The following is a 27,070-nucleotide window of genomic DNA, read 5'->3' as shown; positions in this document are numbered from 1 at the left end:
TCCTGTAATTCTTTAGAAAATATACCTTTAATGTACCCTGGAACATTTGTGATTTTCTAATGACTATTCAAATCCATTATATCTAATTTGGGAAGTATTATTAAAAAGTATATCATATGACACGTTTTATATTTGAGTAAACTAGTTTCACTGTGATGGTAAGATCTTTGGGTTTGACTTTGTTTCCAGTATTGACACTACATTACGTAACTAAAGTCCATACTTTTCTATGAGCAAAAGCTACCTGCTTTTCTTTTCTCAAGTACACAGTTAGCATCACAATATTGTCAGTGCACAGGTTGTGCAAGAGGATCAGATGAGTGTATTATGTCATTCCCTGAGACTATTACCTACATGTTCTGAGGTCAGCACTGTCCTTCTGAGACTGTACCACTTGCACCCGAGCTAATGGGTGAAACAAGACAGGGGACCGACCCTTTTGACATTCATGGTACAGCCAATATGGGAGGATGCTTTCCAAGTTGCTAACCATCTTTCTGTAAGGATCTTCCAACTGCACTGATTTTGAAGAGCAGTACGGGCTAAAATCACAAATGTTTTAAAAGCAAGAGTAGTTCTAAGACATGCTTATCCTATTTATTGCGACTCAGCTGATATAGGACCCCTGCATTCAGGGCGATGTTGTTGGAAGGAGTGATGATTTTTTGGCTTTCAAACAAATCTAACAGATTAGTACAGAATTATAAATTAGTGCAGTTTGAAGTACCATGAAGTCTGCTGCAAGTTCAACTCCTGTCAAAAACTGTTGACATTTTGCTGCTGACACCAGGTAATGATGCATGCATTTGCTTGACAGGTACAAAGAAGCTCACTCCTGCACACAGTGATGAGTTTGTTTCCTGTCACTGAGGCACAATTGCATGTGTATGAACACAACCGCTGGCCTGGGGAAGATGAAGATCTGGAATGTGGAAAGGGAATTGTACATAAGCAGAAATACACTTACGTGCAGAGGTGCCTAAAGCTGTTTGCAGTGCTTAAACAGATGACACAAACTTGAAATATTCAAGCTGGCTTGTGAATATGATTATTGAAGGGGTTAAAGGGGAAGTATGTAATTCTGTCTTCTGTCTATCCTTCATCCCCTTACAGCTCTTCTCAGGGTGAGTCTGATGATCAGCAATCCCTAAATGCCGGGGTGAAGGGGTAGGCATTGCAATCTGTAGCTGTAATGTGTCCTGACGGGACAAGAGGAGCAAGATGTAGGCATTAAAGGGGGCGGTGAGCTTTTGTGTACATCTTGTACCTAACCCTCTTCCTGCAAAGGCAGAGCTGATCGGACACAGCCTTCAAAAATCTACAGATCCATTTTCCTTGTGAGGAGCAACATTAAGAGTTGTAGCGGGCTTGAACGCTTAGCAGGTGTTAAGAGTTGGTGTGTTTGTTGTGAGTAAATCAACTGCTAATAAGGTGAAGAAATCACATGTCAAGGCAGGTTATAAAACCACAGATCCACGTGGTTGTTGAGATGATTGTCAGGCTTAGGGGATTCTGAAACTCAACTTCATTGGCAGTCTGCCTGTCAGAGCATGGGTAAGGCATGTGGAAACAATGCTCCCACGGTACCCAGAATTAATCTGCTAACAGCCTAAGTCAGGGCAGGTGTCACCGGCATGCCGGGGTTGCCCCAGCTGCTTCGTGCCAGGTCTTTGCTCCAGAGCCATGTAGGCGGCTTGTGCTGTGCAGCTGCTCTTATATTCTGTTCTGAGGCATGCTGTTTGCAAGCCTTGTATAGCTCTTTAGCCACAGGCAGCTCAGCCAGAGCTTTTTATCAAAGGTGAATCATCCTTTCTGTCATGCCAGAATGAAGGATTTTTTTTTATCTCCATGAGTCAGAGAAAAAGGTGGTGATGTCCCCTCCAAGTCATAACTGGATTAAGCTGCTTTTGTTTCCCCACTCGTTTAATGATTGGAGAGAGGGAACAAGCTACAGAATGATGGCAATTTCAGTATAGGCTTGCCTTTCTTGGTGCCCTCTCTTCCTCCTGAGATCTGTGCTGGATAAGATGAGCTGCAGGAGCCGTGAGTTTGCAACGGTACCAGCAGGATAAATATTTCTGTATTTCTATCTGGTTTTAAGATGATGGGTGTATGTTCCCCTCCTTTTTTTGGCAAAGGTTAGCCCCATTAGATGTACTGCTTTTCGTTTAATCTCCTTCTCCCATCTGTTCTGTCTCTTTTCAGTAGAAACCAAGGAGATGTAGCTCCCACTCAGACAGCCAGATAACTCCCTCTCCCCTACACAAGAAAATATCTCTGTGTGAGGCAGAGCAGTGCCTTGCTGTGCACACACATCAGATTGTACCATGAGGGCAGACTGCTCTCTCAAACTCTGATAATGTCGTATTCCCTCTGTCAGCTTATACGGACGAGGGAATGCCACTGCTCCCTTCAGTTACATCTTGTTGAATCCCCAGGCCTAAGATAGGACCCAAGGGAATCCAAACAGCTTTTTTTCTGAGAAACCAGGTTATCACAGCAGTAGGTAAGGAAAACAAATAGTTTAAAATACTAAAGCCATGATATAGCTAGTAAATAAAGAACAGTGCATGTAGATAAGGTATACAGAATTTATAGATGAGAGTTAGACCAAACCTATGGTTATTTGGATAATAAAGCCATAAAGACAGCAAATGTTTATACTGTAAAACTCCATACTGTACCTTGAAACTCACTGGTAGGTGGCCATTTCATTAAGGAGGAAATCTTGCCTACCAAGCTCCAGAGCTTTGGTTAATTTCCCTGACTTTTAAAGAAGATCTTGAATTGTCTCCTTGTGAGAACAGCTACACACCATGAGTTCTTTGTAGAGAGGAGCATTATCTTTGAGAAAAGCTGTCTTCATGTTAATTCATGTAATACTACCTCTGTGAGACAAGCAGGTATTTATTGCAGGTAGTTACTTATTACTAATACTATTATCACCAGAATATACTGTTACCACTGTCTATGAAGCAGGGCAGTTTGCAGTAAAGCTGCTTTGCTTTTGTTTTGTGACCAGATGCCTAGGCTCATTTTTATTTTCTGGTTCTTACCCTTGATGTCCTTGGGACTTCTGATTTCCTGTTTGGTATTAACTTCAGATAAGTAAAGTCACCTTAGAAAGATTAGAAAAATGGTGATTTTTATTCATGCTTCTTGAAACCTCAGTTGATACTAACTTAATCTTTTTTAGCATTGTACTGTGAAATACTATACAGTCAAGTGAGATTACTGGGTAGGTAATAGCTTCCCAGATGACCAATCCATTTTGCCAAGTTAGGGGACAGGGATATATTCCTTGTGCTGTATGGTGGCAGTAAGGGGATGGCACTTCTGGCACAAACACCTGTGATGGGAGCTGCATGTCTTTGCATCCGATTATGTGTAAAGATCAACCTCATGCAGGGTCTTGTTATCATTGTTAGAGACTCGGGCCAGGGCTCTGTTCTTTCCTTTCCTATGAGTATTCTCACAGCCACAGCTTGAATGGAGGAGACAGAGGACAAAATGGGGGTTGGAATGAGAAAAGTCGTGTGTGTGTCCTGAATACATCCATGTGGGCATGGTATTTTAGGCAGTGATGTAAAAGCAACCATATTGTGTAAGGTGCCAGCACCTGGAGATCTCCCACAGGAGAAGTTTCCTTATTGCTTTTTTAGTTACTAATCACTTTGGTTAATACTAGTTTTTAATAGGCAGAATTTATTAAAAAAACACATGCTTTGTATGCTTACTAATTTTTTACCATACATTATTTCATGTGGTGGAGAATAACTTCTCTGAAAAATTTTCCTTTTGTCAGTTAATGAATTTGACAAGAAGGTTTTAAAGCTGATGGTATTTCAGTCTTACTCCAGAAGAGTATTCTGCTCTCATGGAGGGAATGATATTACATGGAGGGGGGAATGGTATTTTACTATACTAGATATTACTATATATAGCAGTGTATTGCTACAAGAAACCTCCTTGACTGTTACATGCGTATATGCTTCTGTTGGCATCTTAAAACGTTTATAAAACATATTAAATAGATTGAAGCGTTGCAGATTGCTGCATCTTGACCAGTAGTCTGTACTGTGTTCCTGTAAGAGTAAGAATGTCAACTGTGATTACATAGTGTCTCAAAACTACAGAGCAGTAAAGAAATTCTGAAGTGGCAAGCTGTAATGTAATACATCAGAAGAGACACTTTTTGTTTGGTCATGTTTCTACAGATGCATCCTTATTTTTCATTCTTCCACTTATACACGCTGTACATTTTTAAAAAAAATATATATATAATTTTCTTTCAGCCATTAATGAGTTTCCTGAAGATTTATTTACAAATAAAGAACGTCAGCAAGGAGGAATTCTGCTTCATATCATTGCTGTAAGTTTTCCTCTACTGTGCTTCATTTTTGTTTTCCTTTTATGTTACTTACTCTCTTTTTTTTAATAAGATACTAATCATTATAGTGACCTTACTAAGCAGAGTTCTGTATGTATCAACAAGTTCTTAATACTTTGATTTGAGTATTTCTAATATGTCTATATGAGTACAAATTCTTAAAAGGTAACACCTTGGGGACGTGGTATAGTGGTGGACTTGATACTGTCAGATTAAGGGTTGGACTTGATGATCTTAAGGATCTTTTCCAACCTAAGTGATTCTATTACACTATGATTCAAGAAAATGATGCAAGTCTGAATGCAGTGCCTATTCATTCATCCCCTTGGAGATAAATCCTGGCAGAATGGATCACATGACTTGTATTTCATGTTGTGTAAACAGAGTGTGGGATTCCTTTGTTGATGACATCGAGCATGATGTGGAAGTTTCTCGAGTCTCTTTCTTTTCTTTTGTGCCTCTATGCAATAGATGCAATTATAATTTTAAAAAAACCCAAACCAACCCTGAAGAATGTGGAAAATACCATGTGGAGTTTTATTTTCTATTGTAGTAAAAACAAAGCAAGTGAGGCCTGCAGGCTCCTGGTTATCATTTCCAACTCAGGGAGGGTAAAGTAAGAAAGAGCTGTGTTTGATGGACAACAGCAGGATTAGGCCCACTGCATGGGCACAGCACATAAAGCTGCGTAAGACAGTGGGAGAACCACATGTATGCAGGGAAAAAGGATAATTCCTATGAGTTTTTGGTGTAGTGATCCATGGCCAGGGTCCACTTATTTCCAGGTGTAATTGTTTCCTGAATATTGTTAATCAGCCTGGTTTTACTTTCTGTTTAATTACTTGGTCTGATAGTTAGTTAAAAATATAGAGCATGGCTACATAACTTTGTAAGCTTTACCCGTTACTTTTTGTTTTATGAAATCTATTGTGGCATCCTGTTCTGTCAAAGTATGGTACCTTTCATATTTTAGGGTCTGACAAACATTCTTGTTCTAAATGAGATCTTAATTCAAGAATCTGGTTTTACGTCATAAATTTATCAACAGGGAGATTTTTATTTGGAATAGAATAAAAATTGAAGCTGTATATTTCTGCTAATTTGAATAAAGGTAGCATTGCCTTTTTTCCTCTTTTCACGTACAGGAAAAATCTGAAGTATCCCTGAATTTGTTTTCTTTATAGGCTCTATATATGTTCTATGCTTTGGCCATAGTATGTGATGACTTCTTTGTTCCATCCTTGGAGAAAATTTGTGAGGTATGTTAAAGAACCTCATTACTCTTTTAGAAATTTATTTAGAGAATATTATTTAGAGAACCAAAAATTTTGTGTCATCGTTGTGACATTCCTGTCAACTTTTTGGCATTGATCCTTTTCAAATGATTTGAGCTTCCATCAAAAAATGAACCAGTGGTCTGTGCATACTTGTTCCTCTGGCCACACTCAACCAGAAAAAAATCAAATATTTAATGAGATCGGATGGCAAAGCCTACTCTTAAATACCTGAAGCATGTAACTAGGAGAAGTATGGGTTATGGATGAATTGGGTTTATTATTGTACTCCTTTTTTTAAAAGTAACTTCTGAAAAGATATCGTAGATAGAAAAAGGAATGTGTTGGCTATGCAAATCTTATTGCACATCTACCACTGTATCAGCAAGGAGAGAGGAAGTATATGTGTTCCTACCATAAAGTGGAGAAAAGGGAAAATGCATGAGAAAAGTATGCACCTTGGATATGGCATGAGAATACTTATTTTAAATGCAAAAAACCCAAAACCCAAAACAAAAACGTAATGCCTTTACATAATTTTTGAAAAGACTTGGCAAAATTACGTGTAGGATTCTGAGTTGATTGCGACAGGTTAGAATTTATACATGGCATGTAAATGTTGTGTTTAGTAGTGAACAAAATGAGTACATAATACAAATGTAGATTTTAACTCCTTTCTAAATGAAAATCTCACCTCCTTTTTGCTTTTAAACAAAAATAAGAGTGATCATTTTCTGAAAAACTCCTGGGGGGTTTTGTAGCTAATTAAAAAGTCTGTTTTCCTATGACTAAACATACTACGTTGGTCCTTGATGTTACTATGAGGTACAAACTTACACTTATCAGTAGAAGAACAAATAGAAAAATAACAGAGGTGATCAATAGTAGTAAAATACTCAGTTGGGATCTTTTCTTTCCCTTTCCAGGTGTTCTGTATTCAGCATGCACCTTAGACACCATATTTAAGTCATACCAGTTGGTTGTACCAATTACTGGTTACTGATCCTTCATAAAACCTTTACGTCTTGTCTCATGTTCTGCTGAACATTTAAACAGCTAAGAAGAGTTCAGATAGCACACTTAGGTTTGAGCTCCTGCAGCAGTATGACTGGTAATAGATGATGTTTGTGTTTTATGTTTTGTCAAGATGTGTAGGATGCCATTGTCATCAGCTTAACATGTTTTCAGGCAAACTGCTTGAAAAATACAGGATTTTTTTACTTCTCCTTTTGTCACTAGTTACTTTTCTGTCCTCAAAAGAAAAATAATGTACTAAAGATGAGCCTAGTGACTCTCAAAAAGGAAAAAGCTGCTCCATAAAACCGTGTTTATAGTTTGAGGGAAAGATCTTCAGACTGCTAAATTGATGCAACGCTTGTGCCACTTGTGGACCTGCTCATGTTTATGCTGGTCTGAGAACTCTATAACTCTAAGTTATCTATATCCTATTAGAGCTTAAGAGACACTGTCATAAAAATAGATCTCTCTGCCATACTGTGTCTCTCTGCCTCTCCGTGTCTAATTGGACTAATTTTATCTTTGTCAGTGGACTCACTGTTGATTAACAGAGTTGAAAAGTGAAGCCAGAATCAAGCCTGCTGTTTGTAGGATTTATTCACAAAGGTTATATTTTTCTGTTACGGATTTTTATTTTCAAATTTTAGAAGCCCTGAGAGTTGGGGAATTTAATGATTGTGTTTAGAGTTCCAAAGGTAAATTAATGAAAACAATTTGAGATGTTTACAATCTTTTTGAATGTGTAGAGATACTTTTCTGTAATCAGCTCCATGTAAGCCACAATTGACTATTCATTTACATACGTAACTATAAAACTCCACAATGTAGATACAGTATCAGTGCTGAAATTACCAATTGTTTTCTTCTAGAAACTACATTTGAGCGAAGATGTTGCTGGAGCCACATTCATGGCAGCAGGGAGCTCCACCCCAGAGCTGTTTGCATCTGTTATAGGTATGGAGCCCACACATAAGCTTTTTTGAGATCTGCTGCTGAAAAATCAGCAGCAGATCAAGCACAGGTACCCATTCTCCTGTCAATTTATAATCAGCAATTGCAGCTGTCAGCTAGTCTGTGGTTCATGGTGTAATTCACTACTCAAAATATCTCATAAAACTGTGAGTCTCCTCTCAAAACACAGAGAGGAATGTTTGATTCTGAACACAGGAAGCAAAAGAAGAGATTTACTGAAGTCCCCTGAGACGTAATTTGATATATTTGGAAAAAGATTAAGAGCAGCCCTGAGGAGAAAGACTTGGGGGGTGTTGGATGATGAGAAGCTCATCATGATCTGTCAATGTACAGCCAGTGTGTACTTGCAGCCCAGAAAACCAACTGTATCCTGGGCTGCACCAAAAGCAGTGTGGCCAGTAGCTTGAGGGGGGTGATTCTGCCCCTCTACTCCACTCTTACGAGACCCCATCTAGAGGAAGACACCTTTAAAGGACATCTAGTTCAGCTGCCCTGCAGAGAGCAGCAACATTTCCAACTAGATCAGGTTGCTCAGAGCTCCATCCAACCTAATCCTGAATGTTTCCAGTAGTGGGGTCATCTTTGTGCCAGTGTTTCACCACTCTCATTGTAAAAAATTTATTCCTTTTATCTAGTCTAAATCTACCCTCTTTTAGTCTAAAACCATTACCCCTTGTCCTAGGGATCCTAAAAAGTTTGTCCTCCTTTCCTGTAAGATCCCTTTAAGTATTGAAGGGCTGTAACAAGGTCTCCTCAGAGCCTTCTCTTCTCCAGGCTGAACAAACACAACTCTCAGCCTTTCCTCAAGGAGACCACCCGCACTGCTCTGTCCTCAGCTGCCCTTTCTGAACAGTCCATAGTCCTTGATAGCAGCACTCCAGTTGTGGGATGTGTCTAACCAAATTTCAGTAATGCAACTAGGTTGTAGCTTTCTAGCAGCATGATGGCTTAAATTTGAAAAATCTTTAGTAAAGCCTTTGTAGGCTTTATCCTGACTGAGGTTTTTACAAACTTTAGGGAAATAGTATACAAAGGAATGCACCATAACCTCACATCCAACTTCCTGAAAAGCAGTGACTGTAAGCCTTTAAGGCTCCCTTTAGCAATCAAGTAACTTTAGCAAAAGTTGTTTGATTTCTCACCTTGGAGAAAGATTTCTGTGCTTTAAATAAATTCCATGCTTCTAATGTGACTGGAGATGTTTTATACTCGTTTGAATGGATTATTGCACAACTACCAACCAAGCTGTGAAACAGAGAACTTGCTGTTGAACTAACTAGTTAAGAAGTCATTTTATAAAAGTATATATGTATATAGAGGTTTTAAGCCAAAATTGGGGAGCTGCTAGCTAGACTAAAAGTGCAAATCATTACACAGAGAAGCGAGCCTTTATTATGAAACATATTTTGGTTAATCTTTGAAACAGTCTCTACTTCACAAGTAGTACATGTTCTGAGTGACTTAAAATTAAATGACAAAGGTAGTTATGTGTGTTTTGCTCCCTCTGCAGGTGTATTTATCACTCATGGAGATGTAGGAGTTGGGACCATTGTTGGTTCAGCAGTTTTCAACATCCTCTGCATTGTTGGTGTCTGTGGACTGTTTGCAGGACAGGTTAGTAAGATACTTGTCTTTATGTAGTTCAGTTGCTTACAAATTAGGGGTTTCCATGAGCAAATATTAAAAACAAAAAGACAAAGTCACAGACAAAAATGGCATTGTGAAGAATGTCAAGGATTGGAAAAAATTTACAAATGCTTTACAAATAGCAAATGTTTCTGAAAAGTTCAGCTGTGGTTTCAGCACTCTGAACATGTAGCATACAGAGGAAACTGGTTCTTCTTCATACAATACTGTGTTTACAGTCAGCTGATCAGTGGCATCTGCTGATCCTTCCTGGTACTGATGACAGTCAAAGAATCTGGGACACAAGCATGAGATTTACTCCTTACTCAATAGGTGGTTAAACTGTTTATCATATTTTTTCAGGTAGTAAGTCCAGTATATCCACAGATATAAGGAATGAGGAACAACTGATTTGCTGCCGTACAATGAATTGTACTTTACAATTGAAATTATGACCAAATCAAGTATCATTAGTAAGAAATGTGTTTCATTAATGGAAGTTGCTATATGATTTTTATTACTAGTGCTTATTATAGATTCATTGTCTAATAGACTGATAGATCTTCACGGTAGCATAAAACTGCATTTGCTTTCAGAATAGCTGCTAATAATAATAATTACTCTGCTCACACACCTAAGTTATTTTAAGATAGGGGCCTTTTTGTTTGTTTGTTTATCTGTTTCTGAAGTGGCATATTTTTGTTGACTGCAGCTGTGGTATTTTTCAGGTGGTTTGTCTCACCCAGTGGGCTGTGTTCCGGGATTCTATATACTACACAATATCTGTGATCGTACTTATTGTTGTAAGTAGTTCTCTTATCAGCTGTTGTGTTTCATTGCTTGAATTTTTGGAGGACTAGTCTGCTAACTATTGATAAATACTGGCCAATGATTATTTTCCTGGCTAGTTCTAGTGGCATCTGGAAGTGAGGGCTGAGCTCCACAGTGTTGTATAAATATGAAAATTTCATACAGCCCCATGGAATATGTGCCCATCAAGTCCATCTGTGTCCATTCACTTTGTACATAGGGTTTGTACAGTTCTGCAGGCTAGGAGGCTACTGTTACACAGTGCACATAGCACTCTCCTCTGACCTAGGAGACTGCTTGTTGTGGAGGTGAAAAATTTTGAGCTACACTTCTATTTTAAATAGGGAAGGTGGCACTTTCTTGCTTCTACACAGTAATTTCATTTCAGATTCTGAGTAGATTTTTCCACATAGAGCACAGGTGAGATACCACTTTGTTCATCTAGAGCGGTGTGGTAGTTCCTGAGTGTACACATTTAATGTGTTTGGTGGCAAGGCAGGGAAGAATCCACTTAGCCTGTATTTTGTAATACAAGTGGATCACTATCTATGTGTTCAGTAACAGCAGTTACATAGGGTGGAGTAAAATGTGTATAACCACATGGCCCAAGAGGAGAAGTAGAATGGCTGCCTCTTTTGCTAAAGCTAGTCTAGCTGTTAAAAGGACTCAAAAGTTAAGTATTTTTGGAATAAGTGTCTTTGCTGTCATTTGCACAGCACGTGGGTACATGTGTGCATATCTGTCTGTCCTTCACATGCTTGCACTGTTTCACTAAATAGTACTTACAGCAGCCACTGACAGAGATCCAGGCCTTGTTCACAAGGTTTGTGTTTTGTGAGGGGCACAATCCATACAGTGGAAGTTCTGGTTAGAAAGGGTCAAAACTTGATTAGGTCTGTCTAGATACTTGCTAAAGAAATTTGACTGTTTTTCAAGAGAGATCAGAGAAATGGTCAATTTACGTGTTTCCTGTTTTTTCCTCCTAGTTCATATATGATGAGAAAATAGAATGGTAAGTTGTGTTAAGTTATTCTGTACAGTCCTGTATTTGCCATGAGGCTCACCAGTAAATAGAGTTGTTGTGTAATTCACTTTCATTCTACACAGCGAGAGTATGAGCTAGATTGAACACTTAGGAAATCCTATGTATTTTCTTTGTATTTAGTTTTTATGATGGTCAGGGAAAACTAAAAGAAAATGTAAGAACCTGGAAACATTAAGGACATACATAGGCTGTATGTAAGGCCTGAAGATTCCCATGTGCAGAGAGGGTAACTAAAACTCTTCTGCTCTGATTCGGACTGTTAACATTTATGGGGGTGCCAGGTGTTCCAAAGAACACCCCAATGTGAATCCTAGTGTAAGATCATAAGCATCTGCTAACAGTGCTCTCAGAGTGCGTGGCCTCTGCTTCAGCACCGAAATGACAGAAGGCCTGGGTGTTACAGTCCACAGAGGGTAGCTGTGGTTTCAGTATGCAGCACATTCCTGAAATATATGCGTTGCATTTTGTTTGCGTGTTTATTGAAACTTGATAGTCTGCTTCCCCTCTCATTCTGCTGAGATACCATCTAATCTTAGTGCTGAGAATCCTGTGTGCGCAAATGTGACTTGTACCAGATGTTTAAGGCACACTCCTACATAAAACTTGTAAAGCATACAGCTGTTTCAATGGCTTTCTAACACTTCTTTCTGTCTTTTTGAGGTGGGAAAGCCTTGTACTCATCATTATGTATTCATTCTACATACTTATCATGAAGTAAGTACTTCTTCCTAAACCCTTTGGGTGTTAACTAACCATCATTCTTTTGGTCCTGTTTTATCTTTGGCCTCCCTGCCTGAGGGCAGTACAGCCAGTGATGTTTCTGTGTAAGATCTGTTGGTTTTTGTGCTTAACCAGTTTAATTCTAGATTTGTGCTCAGTCAGCAGCAAATACTTTCATGCATCTTTTTCATAGTGCACAGAGGTAAAGTAGCTTTCAGAAAAAGTTGAGAAAAATGTCATTTATACAAAGGTATATAAAACATCTGTGGAGTAGTCTGTAGTGTAAGGACACATCATGTCAGCTCTGACACGTATTTTGTACTCCCTGGAGAACAAGGTCTAGGACCATTAGACAGAGTGCTAAGCATGTATTTATCTTCAGACCATCTCATACCGGGTTGTATACTGACATCTTCTTCTGTTGTGTCACTGCCTCTGACAGGAGAGTCAGAGGTCTGACTGTTACTGCAAGTGTCTGTGAGTCCACCCTTCTATTGCAAGTTGCTTAGACTTACATCCCTTGGTGCCTTCCCTTCACAAATCACCCTGTTGTAACACCCTTTTCTCCTACATCAAGTCTTAGCAGAGTTCATTGACAACCCTCTTAGATCCCACCCTAGTGCTAAAATAGATGTATGCTGTCTTTAGAAGGGTGTGGTCAGCAGTCCCAGAAATGCTCAAGAACCCCCCCACAGGGAGCACAGTACTGAGAGAAACAGTGAGGTGAATTGCGAGCTGATGCAGGAGGAAGTATAGTGAGGGTCCTGGCTCCAAAGTGCACAGCTTCAGCGTTTTGCCGTCACTAAATCTGCTCTAGTGCCTTTTTGCAGTTTGCTGCGTATCATGAGAGATAGGTGCAGTCCTTGCTTTCCTGTCAGCTTGCCACTGAGTTGGACAGTCCTTTCTCTTCACTTCCTATTAGTTGTCAGAGAACATGCATCTAGGCTTTACTGCTTGCCTGCATAAGTTGTTCTCAGATGCTTAAAAGCTTGCTAAGAAAATGCAAAAATCCAACCTTTTCAGACCTCTCGTTTGCACTTTCAGGTACAACATGAGGATGCAAAATTTCTTCATGCTTAAAAGCAAGAATGTTGGAAATGGTGACACAGTCAACAATGAGCTGGAAGATGGTAATAAATGTTACGCTTCTAGTTATGACGACCCGTCCATTCCATTACTATGGAAAGGTAAGGCTGAGCAGACAGGACTTGGAGAAAGAGTAGTTCACAGGATATTCTTTTTATTTCTTTAATGCATATCAAAACAGTGTTACTATTCAGTCGTAAGCAGGGTTAACTTGATAATTCACCAGTCATGCTGCCACATTAAAAAAAAAAGATTTTTTTTTTAATAGTCTGAAAACAAGCTGCTTTGCACATTGGCAATTTTCCTCCCTTTTTATCTCCTGTTCAGTGATGAGCTACAACATTGTGAAATAAGTAAATTTTTTTTTTACCAGGAAGGAGGCAATTTTCACTTCAAAAATTAGTTTGGAATGAGAAGCTTAGATGTGGATGTTGAAGGAAAAGACATGGGTAGATCAGTGGGCAAGAGGGATTACATGCTGAGTTCAGATTCTCAGACAACTGTTTTTCACATGCCTAAATAGGCTGTATACATCACCAGGCACATACGTAAAATTGAAAAATGCGGGTTCTTTGCTGTTTGTGTCTTTGTCATAAAGGAAAGAAGATGATATCCAGCTTCTGGTACTGAAAGTAAACAAAAATACCTGAGCATTTTTGGCTTTTTTTCTAAGCCTGTTTTTATCTTTGTCTTATCCCTTTTCTCTTCCATTCTTTCTTTTCTCTGTAGAGCAAAATCATTCCTACTTTCGAAGCACAAACCCTGTAATTTAGTGAGCGCTTGGGCTGCTCTTAACAAGTGAGGTCTCCTCACTTTGTTCTTTGCAAACATCTCCCGTTCTAAGAGGCTGAGCTCATCAGCAGTGTCGGTAGCATTGGAAAGATCCTCACGTAATACCAAATAATGGCAAGCAGGAATTTAGGGCAGACTCAGAGAATCACACTCTGCTTTTAGTATTTAGGCTGGGATTTCTTCAGGGTAGATATGGGTACCTGCAGGTTTATTCAATGACAGCACACTGCAACTCTGGTCCTAGATAAGGTGTTTAGGCAATACTCATTTAAAATTATTTCTCCTAGGACATTGTAGCATAATTAAATGAAGGTGACTTTGAAATATTTTCATCTCATTTTATAATGAACTTTTGTGACCATTGAGTAAGATATAGTGAGGTCTGTCTGTTTGATGTGGATGTGTGTCCATGCAAGGTTCCATAGATGCCTCCTGTATTCAGGTGGAGACATGGGAAATGGTTAATCCAGTAAAGACCACAGATACTAGTGGGTTTTACTTTTGAGGCATTCATTGGGTTCTGATGCCATCTCGCAGCAGGCTCTGCTCTCTGGCTCTTGTGCTAAGGGGATGATAGCACAGAGTGCTTGCCTGTCCACCCATTTCCTTTTCCAGGAAATGTGTAGATTACTGAATGCTTGTGAAGAACATGCAGAAAAGAAGCAAGAAGGCTTCACTAGCAACTGTCCACAGCAGATTTCTTTTCTGATTTTCCCTCAAAGATGCACTGACATTGCAGTTTCAGTCAAATTCCCTTTGCCTTCTCCAGCACCCATTACACAAATACATGCTGCATTGGAGGAACAATTGTTCAAAGAGTATAGGTACTTTCATAGGCAAACGTGCCTGGGATGAGAAAGTACAGGAAGAAGAGATTAAGGATTTGGAGTGAGCAGTGGGAGTGGAGGATGGCAGCGTTAGCCTAGCTGCTTTATGTGTCAAGATGCTGTCCTAGAAAACTGTCACATGCCTGTCTCTTGCTTCTTCCCTCCTGCTCTCTCAAAGTATGCCATGACCCATCAGTGACTCCCTCCTAGTTGACACATGCTGGCTTCACAAGCTGAGCTGCCTTTTCCCCAGCAGCAGCTTTCAGAAAGGAGCACTGCTAATAGCAAGGAGAGAACTAGGGCTGGCCTCTTAACAGCTTTCAGGATCCACCAAAAAACCTCCCTTGGCTTCATGAAGGTGTAGGTTTGACCTTAATGTGATTTTCCACTGGAGGAAAACCTGATTACTCCCCATAAATGAGCAGTTGCTTTGGGTGAGGAACTTTGTTTCTAGAAAGGATAGTCTGTTGCTCAGGGTGCAGGTAAAAGGTGGGTTCACACACTGTAAAGCTCTTTTATGCTTGTAAGTTTCATTACTTTCAAGAGGTTCCTGTGGTACAATATAAAACCTTTCATCACTGAAGTTTCAGAAAGACAAAGGAGAGCTTTTCACCATTAAAAAAAAATTCCATTTGAAGGGTGAGTTCTGCACACACAGGTAAAGGCAAAGTAGATGTACTTTGTGAATACTGCTCCAATTTTCAAAGTACAAACACGTATTGCCCTTGACTTTTATTATGTTGACCCAAATTTCCACCAGGTGGCATAGTTTGACCCTTTCCTGGAACCAGAAATTTGGACAAAAGTGGGTTTCTGAGGGCCTGATCAGAGCTAAAGTCATGAAGAAGCTTTCTGTTGATTTTGACAGGGCTGTTGGTGATGAGCCTTTGATGGTGAGCAGTAAGTTTGTTGGAAAGAAAAGCTATTCCCAGTAGATTTTTTTTAAGGATTATCACAAAGGAGAAGGGCAAAAGGCTTTCTCCATTTCACATTTCTTAAAACAATTTTTAGGTGGAGTTCATACTATATAGAGCTAAGGTATGTATATTTACAGGCACAGGGAGTCAGACTGAAAATAATGAAAATAGTAAGAGCAATATGCTGCAGTAAGTCAAAATAGCTGCAGTTACTTATATGTATATTTAGCATGAGGTATTCTACATCAGTGCTGAGTTTTTAATCATGGTACTTTTATCAAAGCTGAGTGTTTGTTCACTGTCTTCACAGGGCTCTAAGCAACAGTTTCAGAGTAACTTCATTGCTTCCATGTTTTTCATGACACTGTAAGATGAAGCATTTTGGTTAATTCTCTGGAGAAACTCACTTGGGAGCAGTTAACCTGATGAGACTGTTAATATCTGGCCTTTTTGCCATACCAACAATGCTGTCAATTATTTCTTTTTCTTCAGTTAAAATAAATGTTAAGTTGATGTGGTTGAGCCCTATTCTGTGAGGACTGATTCCTAGGAAACTTGTCTGGCTGTATATTCCTTCACAGAAAAGCTCCTATGCTTTAAGAGTCATTGGAGTGGATGTGCTCCTTATTCGCATCATCAGCCCCAGTACTCAGCAAAGTTAATTTGATTTAGATGTCGGGATGGAGAAGGATAATTGCTCCTTTACATTTAGCAAATGTAAAATTACTACTAGTTATATTCTGTATTAGAGATGTTAAGCTGCAAGCAAGACTGCAGAGTGGTTTCTTTGAGTAGGGCACATGTCTTTGTGAAACCAGAGATCTTATGTTTATGACACTTCAGGTGACCCCGGTGTACTCACTGAACCCATTTTAGTGCAACAAGGCAAGACCCTCAGATGCTGAAGGGTAAAAGTTACAGATGTGTATTTGTAATAATCGATTTTTCTTGGTGAATCATTATGGAAGATGTATTTCTTGAACTGCAAATATGCTAGAAGATGCTTTAGACAGCAAAGCCTTTATTGCATGATGTGACTTAGATGCATGCATGGATCCAGTCTTCCTCCTGAAAAACAAAAATATTTCAGCACTGTAACAATGCAAAAGAGTAACAATATAGGCTTCTGTGTGTTTAGAACAGGTCCATTTTAATTCCATTGTTTGAGTTGAATGTTTTCTTAGATTTCCTTTGCTTCCTGACTGGAACCATGCACTAATTATCTTTCACTTCCACCTCCTAAATTCTCCTCCTCTTCTTAATGTAAGTAACAATGCAAAAGGGGAGGGAAAGGGGGAGGCCAAGCTAAGCAAAGCAGAAAACAAGCAGCAAAGAATTTTTTTTCCTGTACATATTATTATATGTAATAATTAATATTTATTATAGTCGTGTGTATTTCTTGCCCTGCTTTCTAACACCACATGGGTATGTCTCCTGTCTGCTGAGCCTTGCTCTGCTTGCTGTGTGTAGTCTGTAGCATTTGTGAGAATACTGGTTTGGTGGTGAGCTCCTAAAGTTCTTGCCTGTACTTGTGTTGATTCCCAATAAAATTTTGTATCTATGTGTAGAAACTTTGTTAAATTTGTAATCTTAACCGTGGTAGGGGTTCCTTTATATTAACAAAGGCTAGCATAGATATGTTCTTGACAATTGTTGTTTTTCATCATTTCAAATCTTTTCGTGTGAGAGGTACTGGTAATATTCTTTGAAGGTAAAGTGAAGATTTCCAGAAGGAGTGAGCACATTAGGGCCTTCTCGATGTGCAGCACCTTTATCCAATGGAGTAGCTTTAGAGGTTTTAGGAGTGCTGTCTACACTGCCACAGTGCAAACACTTTTAGAGAAAGAGTACAAGACCCTAGTGGGACATAAGCAAAGAAAGCTGATACTACAGCATGAGCAGCTGGGGAAAAACTGCTCCCACTAACCTGACAGTGGCTTGGTGGCTACCTTAGCAGAGTGAAGTCCCTTTCCAGCGTGTGATCTAAACAACATGCCCAGCTGATGAGGAGATTCACCAGGCTGCAGAAATATTAAAGTAAAGTAACTCATAAATTCAGGCATTCAGAAGAATATTACCCCCACCTGAGCCTGAAAAGACCTGGCTCTGCATGATGGGACGCATGGTAAGATCAATTACACTGCTAACTCTGTCCATTGTGATCATTAGTGAAGGGCATGCAGCAGTATGGCAAAAACAGTGTTATGATGGTGGATGAGATAATCTGCTCCAGTCCTCCCAAATACCGGTTCCCTGAAGCTGGATTACGGATCATGATTACGAATAAATTTGGACCACGCACCAGAATGCGGATGGCAAGCCGACTCATCATTAATGAGGTATGTTCATTAGGAGATCAGTAAATGACCATGAGCCAGAGGGGTCACCAAAGAGCTGTTTTCATAGTGATTCTGGAATTTAGATTCTCCCATGTTCCTACGGATGGGATAGAACTATGTCTTTCTCTAGCAGCTATGTGAGAACAGATTTGAAGATTGATTCCCAACTGATGATGCTGCCTGTTTTAATGGGAGGGCACTCAAAAAGGAGGGACTATCTTACCTCACTGACAGAAGATGTTTATTTCAGTGTGCGTTTGTGCATATGTGCACATTTAGATTTTAAGTGCAGCAGAAGGGTTGGTTTTGGTTATTACAAAAGTGGTCAGGTTAAAAAAAGGGTCATGAAGACAGCAACCAGAATTCTTAAGAACTGCTCTTATATTATCAACACTTCAGGACCACTTCACAGATTTGCCTACTTCTTTAGTATTCACTGTAGTCCTCAACTCAAAATAAAAATGGACCAAAATATTTTCATGAGGGGAATTTGCCCTGGACAGTTTCAGTTCTCTCTTGATACATTGTCAGGACTGTACACTGCTTGTTCCACACCAGGCAGCTGAAGTGGCAGGGCTTGGCAAGTGAGGCTGTTTGGAACTTGAGTGAAGTACTGGGGGTGAAATCTTTGGCCTACCAACCTGGGTGCTATGAAGGCAGGATTTTATAATTTGCTCCCACAATATCAAATACAAGAGGTATTTACTCTGGCAAGTAAATAGATTTCAGTACCATAACACAGTTCATGTGTTTAGCCAGCCTTATGAATACCACACTAAAAGATAGCACCATTAATATATTTGTAACAAAAATCCAATTTAACAGTAAAATAGTGAAAGGTGTTATGGTCCGGAGTAGAAGATCAGAGAGGGCACATGGCAACAGTTGACTGTGTAATTCTTGAAGTCAATTCATTGATCAGAGAAAAATTTGTAGTGGCTGTGTGGATAGAAAGCTGATACTTGCCCTTTCAACATCTGCAAAAAATGTTCTGTGAACTTGAGCATTTTGAATCTATGGTTTTATGTATTCTCAGTTATATATTCACAAGTTTTGCAAAGTATTCAGATATGATTTTTCTCTGGTTTTCACTACAGTATGTTAATACTGCTTTCAGAAATTTTTTTGTATGTTGTGCAGTTACTTTATTTTTCAAGGCATTTCAGAGCACTTTTTAGGAATTTTGCAAGTTTGTCATGAAAAGAGAACACTTATCAACCCTGCATTACCTCATCAAATGAATTAAAAATATTTATTTTTTTAATAAAAGTAAGACATTACTGTTGCATATAACAACCCCCAGTGCGTAAATGGATATATATACTGATGTTTAAAACCTAATCCCTGTAATTGTTGTATTGTGTATTGGAACTGCAGCATGTCTGCAGGGCCAATTATGAGCTTCATGTACTGGGACAAGGGCAATAGGGATTAGTCTTGCTTTTGAAATTAAAAATAGGAAGTTTAAATTCACCTCAGTGAATGGAGATGAGAAGGAGGGAGAGGAGTTGTATCTGGGAATGAGAGTTCCTGGATAATGAGTCATTCATAAGCCAGCTCTAATTGTGCAGAAATGTCTTGAGTGTTACCACTTGATTTTGGTGTTATTGCTGGTTTGAGTGGGCACTGTTGAGTGAGAAGTGCTTTAGAATAACCACATTGATTAAAACATGATGTGGAAGAACAAATATTACAACATTCTCCATCAAGGCTTGAAAGACTCCTGCTGGTAATTTTGAAGTGGATGGTTAGTGTGGTGAAGCCTGATGCCTGATGAAGACAGGTTTGTTTTTGATTGAAAGGAAAGTTTTGAGGAGAAACTTCATGGCTTATGTGACTGGGGCTCGACAGACAGTAAAACTCAGATTTCACAAAGTAAATCCTTTCTGAACTATGGCAGTTTTTGTTTTGACACCGCAGCGTCAGCGGTTAATCCAATCTGCCAATGGCTCAAGCAAAGCACTTCAGAACAGGAGACAGGAGAATATTGAAAATGGAAACATCCCTGTGGGGAACCAAGAGGAGGAAAATGAACAGGACAATCTAACTCCATTTTCAGTGCCAGGTAAGTCTTACTTTCTGGGTGTTCATAGTACTGAAAGAGAAGATAATTTAAATACCAAACACTGGGTTGTAAGAAAGACAACATATGTGGGGAGAGAGGAGGAAAGGGATTGGTTTGACCATCTGAAAGATGGATTTGCTGACAGTAAAACTGGGCTGGAGGCTGGATGACTAAAAGCAGATCTTAGGATAGTGTTTTCCAGTCATCATAGACAGCCACGGTAGAAGTGCTGATTTGCCCAAGGTGAAGGGAAAGCGGGAAAGGGAAGTTTATATTGAAACACTTAAGACTGACCTGATGAGCACTGCACTACAAGTAATTTTGAAGTCAACAGTTAATAATGACCTGCTGGAAATTTCTAGGCCAGAGGCACCTTGGTGTATAAATACATAATAAATTGATTCAGTGACTGTAGGGGGGGGAGTCTTCTTGCATGAAAAGGAAAAAATATTTAGGGGGAGAAAGAGTATTTAAAATTGTTAGAATAGCTGTATGCAATAGTAGTCACCTTTGGAAATTTTTTTGAAATTCTTTGGTATGAAGGGCTATGTATAACCAACCTCTTGTGCTAGTGCCCTTAGCACATTGCAGGTTGACTCTTGCCCAAATGCTTTGGAGATTAGACAGCAGAGATGAGATCAGCCCTCACAGACGTGTAGTCTGTCACATAGTTACTGTTTAACACAAGTATTGCTCAGCATGGGTAAATACCACATGCAGTGAAAAAGAAGGATTTTCCGCGTTGTATCTAGTTTCTTAGAGATCCCATTGCTTCAGTTGCTATCATTGTAGAAGAGATGTTTGTGATTGAACAAACACTGAAGCATACTACGTGAAGACTAGATGATACTGTATGTTTTCGTGTGTTACTGTGTTCCCACAGGAGCTTCTTGCAGTCAGCAGTTACAGATTGGAGTGAGGAAGCAAACTAATTCATGGAAGATAGGCCCATTAGATGGGCTTCTGATCATTCATGAGATAGTGAAAAAAATACTTTTATTGTATGGTGAACTAACAGGATCCAAGTCAGCAATATGCTTGTGCACATGAGCAAGTTAATGACAACAGTAATAATAGTAATAATAACAACAGAAACTAATAAACAACTTCTAGAAAGGAAAAATATCTCCCCAAACCATCTAAAAATCATAGAATCCTATAATCAGTAAGGTTGGAAAAAATGTCAGAGATTATTGAGTCCAGCCATTAACCCAATGCTGCCGAGTCCATGCTAAACCATGTTACTAAGCACCTCATCTGTGCTTCTTTTGAACACTGCCGGAGACAGCGATTCCACTGCTTCCATGAGCACTCTGTTCCAAACCTTGACCACCCTTGCATGGGTTGGCAAGGAAGACTTTTAAACTGAGATGTTTTTAACAAGTTTTTGGATACAAGTTTTGATTAGGGTAGTGCAATCATTCATTTCTTCTTACGTTCCAGATGGCTTTTTTATGAATAAAACATAGATTTCAGATTAGAGCTTCCTAAGCGTGTGACATTCACAATAGACAAAATGCTCTGAACTAAATAGGGAGTTATTACGTATGTCACTGGTCGTCTTTAAATGCAGTTTTTCTGCATTTTTGAGAAAGTCTTTAAAGATAAAGTAAGGTTCAACAGGCCAGAGTGGAACCACTGGTGATGCAATTCATACTGAAGGGAGCAAAAGTTCAACATGAACTCAAGGAGCTGTGTAATAGTGATTAAGTGATTGTATAAAATCCTCATCATTACCTTCAGGTTTTGTCACTCCTGTTGTTGGGCGATGATTATCAATTGGTTGGATTCTCATTGCTCAACTCATATATTCTGAGTGAGAATTCTTTTATTTTGCTTTCAAAAGCACCACTTTAATAAGTTTGGTGAAAATGTGAGGACCCAGCATCATGCTTTGTTGTCATTTAAGTACTGTGGCGCAATCAGTTGCCTAAAAAACTCCTGACATTTAAAACTGGCTTCAGGGAAAGGTAGTTTGCAGTTTCCCAGAATCCCCTCTGGTTTTCTTTGGTATATTTTCTGTCCAGGAATAAGGCACGTACATTTTCTAAAGATCAGAAGTTCATGTATTTTTTCAGTACTGTAAAGTGTTCTGTGAAGGATAAGCTTTCAGTTTTCAATTGGACTTTCCAATTCAACCGGTTGCGGCGTCCTAAGTAAAAAATTCACTCTAGTATTTTGGGAGCTGCAACTGCAATGGCTGTGAGTTGGCCCAACCCCTTTTTTTGTGCTGTTTTGTAGTCACATTTTCTAGCCTAGTTTGGCATTTGACTTTCTTTCTTCAACTTGCATGTTCTAGATACTTTTGCAATAACAAGTTTGTTTTTTTCCGAAACAGAAGTAAATGTAAGGGAAGTGTGAAGTTTCATCTCTGAGTGATTCACAGTAATTATTTGCCATCTCAAAATACATCTTTTGCATTTTTTTTTCTTTTTTTTATCCTCTGCCAACAGGAGTGCTCAGCAGTAACTGTAGGGCTTTAGCAAGCAGAAATAGAGAATACAGTTGTCACATGAAAACAGTCTCAAACAGTTTCAGCATATATCTCCTTTGTCATGATGCCTTTTCCTGGTCTTAAAATCAAGAGTCCAGCACGGTTAGAAGGGAAGAAGGGATTTTACCTTGGTATTTATTTTAAGGATCCTTAGGTGCACCACGTCCAGGTCAAATACACCTCGATGCCCACTGCAATGCCCACCCCCAAAAGATCTGGTATAACATTATAGGTCTTACTAATTAGCATATCTATCAAAGATTGATTCCCCACTCAGAGGCTTGAATGAGCCCCCTTCCCCAAGGAACCTTCCCCGGGATGGTTCTGTCTTAGTTTACAGAATGTGTTCTGGAGAGGACCTTGGGGTCTGGGGCACACTATCCTCTACCTACGAAGCTTCTAAAATGTTCAGTCTCCTAGCTTAACAAACAAGTCCAAGAATGTAGGCAAAAAGCATTAAGAATACAGAAGTTGTAAAAAGGTATAAAAGGGGTTTAAAAGAAAAGGCAAAAAATCATCATGGCATCAGTCAAACATCCAGAGAGATTTACTCCCGGGTGTGGGTGTGGTTCAGGCCCATCCTGAAACAGGAGACAACATGCAGTTTTTGTGGAAGCTGCATATGATATCATTCAAAGAGCCTTTGCCTTTGGTTTCTGTGTGGGAAAAACACATTCTCTTTAAAAGAGGAATTTCTTTCTTGACCTGACCTTTAGACTATGCTGAATATCTCCCAAGAGAAAGACTCATTTGAAGCTTTACAATTTGATTACTCTACAGTTGTTTGAAAACAGATCTTAAACTTATAAAAAAAACCCCCACAGATCAGAACAAAATAGGATGAAACTGGGCAGGCATATGTTGACAGCAAAATGGTGTGTTAAAGCCCTTGCATAGCACAATGGTCTTTTAGAGCCCAGACTCAGAAAAGCACTTCTGTGCAGCTCTTAATGGATGCTTAAACCCCTTCCATTGTCACATGTTCTGCACCCTTTAAAATACTCTGTGATCTCAGCTCCTGATCATTTCACAGGAATGAAGAACTACTTCTCTTACAGGATTGGAGCATGGATGCATTATGTAAGTCATGATGGTGTTAGCTAAAACAGGAATAATAATTCCTAGAGCTAAAACGAGATGGCAATAAAGGAGATTAGTAATCCTATCCATTTTTGTTTGGATCCAAAATAAAAAGATAGCATGTAGGATAGAACCAAAAAAAAAGTAACACTATCTACTTAAAGCATTTAAAATGTTTGTACTTGGTCAAAACAAATGTTTGTCTCAATATTCTTACTCCGGCCATGATTTTATGAAGAAACCTGGGGAAGAATGAGACAGGACAAGTTATTGTTCAGCTGATTTCACCTCAAGGAACTTCCTGCTCTTGGTGTAAAATTTTGATTTGAAGTTCCTTAGTGGGTTTCTTCTTCATTAACCTAATGTCTAATTGTCATTGAATCTTTGTAAACATATAACACCCACAACATCCTTTGGAAAGGATTATTATTTTGTGAAGAATCTTTTACTTACTTTGAACCTGGCTCCTACTTGCTTCATTTAATGTCTTCTTTTATTGGAAACATGGTCGACAAGGCAAACCCAGTGTACCTCACTTGAACACTCGGGATACTGCAGCACTTTGTTAAACAGCAAGGTTAAAACATACAAAATAAACCAGGCCAAAATCCAGCCGAGTCTAACAAGGTATGGGGAGTACCTCTGTTCAGTTACATCTTATTTTTGTTGAATGTTGTCCTGTGTTAACGTATTGTACCTCTGAGAGAAAAGCTCGTTTCTGGGTACTGGAGCAAATTCTTGTTTGTAGACCAGTTTCCACTGTACCAAAAATGTGTATTTAAGAGAAAATTATTGGTATAAGTCCAGATATACAAAGTGTGGTAAAGGCATAGGCTGCAAATAGAAATTTGAGTTGTTTTGGACAGATTTCATGGTCTGGAATTTGGAACTGGTATTCTGGAAAATGAAACTTCCGAGAAGAATATCAGTAGGTTGAAAAATTGTCTGTTTTGGATGAGGATGAGAAGAAAAACCTTGGTATTTTCCACAGGAAGAAAATATTTCCAAAGGTCTGTTGCAGGAGAATTGCAATAAAAATATTTTAATATGTCAGCTGCCCACTTGGAAGGCTGTCAAAGACTGAGCCTCTTTGGATGCTGTTTTACACACTACACAGCCTTTTTCTAGTGTGATAATTCAAAGTCTCTTGCCCCCACATTTTCTAAGGGAAGTTGCAGAACTGAAGTCAGTATTAATTTTCCTAATGAGAAATTGAAAGCTATTTTCTGACAATTTTTTTAATTTTGCAACAGACATTTTTCTGTGGAAAATAATTGTGATGGAAAATTCACAATGGATCTTGTTTGTTATATCAGTTTCAGTTGTTTCTATACTGAGTACCATACTTAGGAGAAAAATTTGTAATTCACTGTTGTGTTCTGGATACTGCACGACTAGAAATTAATTAAGTTTTCAGATTGTCTAATTTACTTATATTGAAGTTTTCCAATCAGTCTGAACTCTGATGAACAGCATTTTCTAACAGAAATTTGCTTGCTGTGTGGGTTATTACAAAGCTCCTAGTGTAGAGGCATGTGTGTTGCTTTTACACTTTTTCAAGTTGAGAATTGAACTGATATTGAAAATAATATGTGGGTATAAATACATCTTTGTAAATATAAAGCTTAATTAGAACCAAGGAGACAGGTGTTTTGAAAATCATTTTAATTGGAGAAAAAAGAGGTTGGTTTTCTTTGGTTGGTGGGTTAGGTAAAGAGATTTTAAAAGATTAAAAAGGAATTTAAAAACTTTAAAAATTATTAAGTGAAGCATGAAAAAAAATTGCAGCAATAATCTTTTTAGGTGAGCCTGGATGTGCCTCATTTTTCCTCTAAGTTTACCATCAACAAAAAAACCCCTGGAAAAATAGCAATCAATAGTTAACTTCAGGAAGCCTTTCTCATTTCAATTAGAGAACACCTTTCCCAGTTTTCAAGTTACCTTAAGTAAGAGATTTATATGAATTCATAAACATACAGTTATGAAAATCCTGTGTGCCAATTAGATTCATGCCTTTCAGGGATGTTACTCTGTTTTTAGATCAGTCAGCTAATCATTGCTTTGTGTAAGGAGATGCGTCTTTCACTTGGAAAGGTTTAGGTGTGTTCTGAAGTAACTAATGTATGGAGCTGAGATCTGTGCTTGACTGACACACTTTTAAAGGGAAAACTAAGTGGAAAAGCTGTCAAATTTAGCTAACTACACCTAATGGTGTAGTTACAGACTCTACTCTTTTTCAGTTTAAACTTGAAGAAGTGTTTTCTCTGCAGCTTATTTACTGTGACGTGTAATGGGCTGCCTGCACTATGTGCCTTTGGAAGTTCAGTTTCAGACTAGCTCTAGCTAGGTCCCGTGGACTAAACGCCCATTATTACTTGGAACACTTGTAATTTTGTGCCTCTGGTTCAGCTTTATACCAAGGGAATGTTTATTGGTGTGATACAAGGCTGATCTGTGTTGCAGACTAAAATAGAGTAAATTGCAAACCCAAAAATATGAAGTGGGGTCAGTCATCACATTTGCTTCAAGAGTACACTTCTGATCTAAAGGTAGACACAAATGTAGTTTCACACTTTTATATTGAGCTCCTCTCAGCACTCTTTGAGTGTTGCAAATAGGACTGTGTTTTTTCTGTAAAAAGTGCTTTCTTTAGGGCCTTAAAGAAATACTTGTTTCTTGTCAGTGCTGTGATGTATGTTGCTGTCTTTGTTCGCCAGGACACTATCTGTATGTGAAAGTAATTATTGTGAGCATAAAACATCTGGAAAGATGACTAGCCCAGGAATGTATTAAAAATTAGAAAAGAGCTCTTTGTTGTAGGGCTGCCACTTCATTTTCAGAAACATTGTAATCAAGCTCTTTTGTAATGATACCTCTCTGAAATACTTGGCATGCTTGGCTTCCAAATATCTGTGGAAACAGAAAAAATGGATGTATGAAGTAGTGCAAACAACTTCTTGCAAAAAACCCTTAGTCTTCTTGTTTTACAGCAGAGTGATGTGAACAGAATGTAGACCAGTGTTTTTTTCTGTAATAAAGCAATATTCTTTCATTATTGTTGGGGGGGAGGGTGCAAAATACTCCTTTCCTCTGTTATATGGGTTGCTGCAGGAGCCTTTAGACCCAGGGCTCACAGGAGTGGGTGGTACCACTGTTAAAACTACTGTGCTGAGGTCTTGTAATGAGACAGAACAGCTATTTATTGAATAATGGCCTTAATGGGAATGATAATTTTCTTCCTTGCAGATGTAGTAGGGAGCTACTCAACAGTTGTAAAACAGATTGTCATGACCTATAAGCATACTTCACTTTAACCTCTTTATCATTAAATCTTTTTAATTATTATTTTTGAGTGGGTGGTCGAAACCAAAACAACGGAACAGCAGAAGAAGTACTTTGAAAAGAACTAAAAAAAAAATTATCTTCAAGCTGTGTATTGATTGTGCATTCATCTAAGCCATGTGAAATGAATAAAGTCATCAGTTTCCTGAGGAAATAAAGTCTCACTTCATTGGGGTTGCTGCTAAATGTACTTAAAGTCTTAAAAACCTGCCAAGTTACAACATAAGAGTAGACTTCTTCAGCACTGTGTGCCACACAGGTTCCATGACCCAGC

The 27,070-nt window shown here is 38.8% G+C and overlaps 1 protein-coding gene across 1 annotated transcript in view; it reads left to right on the top strand.

Moving 5' to 3' along the window:
* LOC104686111 (ras and Rab interactor 3) overlaps positions 1-27,070 on the top strand; it is a 160,329-nt gene that overhangs the window by 48,953 nt on the left and 84,306 nt on the right. Inside the window, exons 3-12 of the mRNA XM_039552184.1 lie at positions 4,296-4,372; positions 5,575-5,649; positions 7,551-7,635; positions 9,164-9,267; positions 10,008-10,082; positions 11,076-11,101; positions 11,795-11,848; positions 12,899-13,041; positions 17,646-17,815; positions 19,736-19,880. Of these exons, the coding sequence (XP_039408118.1) occupies positions 4,296-4,372; positions 5,575-5,649; positions 7,551-7,635; positions 9,164-9,267; positions 10,008-10,082; positions 11,076-11,101; positions 11,795-11,848; positions 12,899-13,041; positions 17,646-17,815; positions 19,736-19,880 (954 nt within the window). The remainder of the gene's footprint in view (positions 1-4,295; positions 4,373-5,574; positions 5,650-7,550; positions 7,636-9,163; positions 9,268-10,007; positions 10,083-11,075; positions 11,102-11,794; positions 11,849-12,898; positions 13,042-17,645; positions 17,816-19,735; positions 19,881-27,070) is intronic.

The sequence above is a fragment of the Corvus cornix genome, chromosome 5 (genome assembly GCF_000738735.6).
Source record: "Corvus cornix cornix isolate S_Up_H32 chromosome 5, ASM73873v5, whole genome shotgun sequence".
NCBI classification, from domain to species: domain Eukaryota; kingdom Metazoa; phylum Chordata; class Aves; order Passeriformes; family Corvidae; genus Corvus; species Corvus cornix.
Note: the sequence above shows the minus strand (reverse complement) of the source record. Positions and strands in the feature narration are given on the sequence as shown.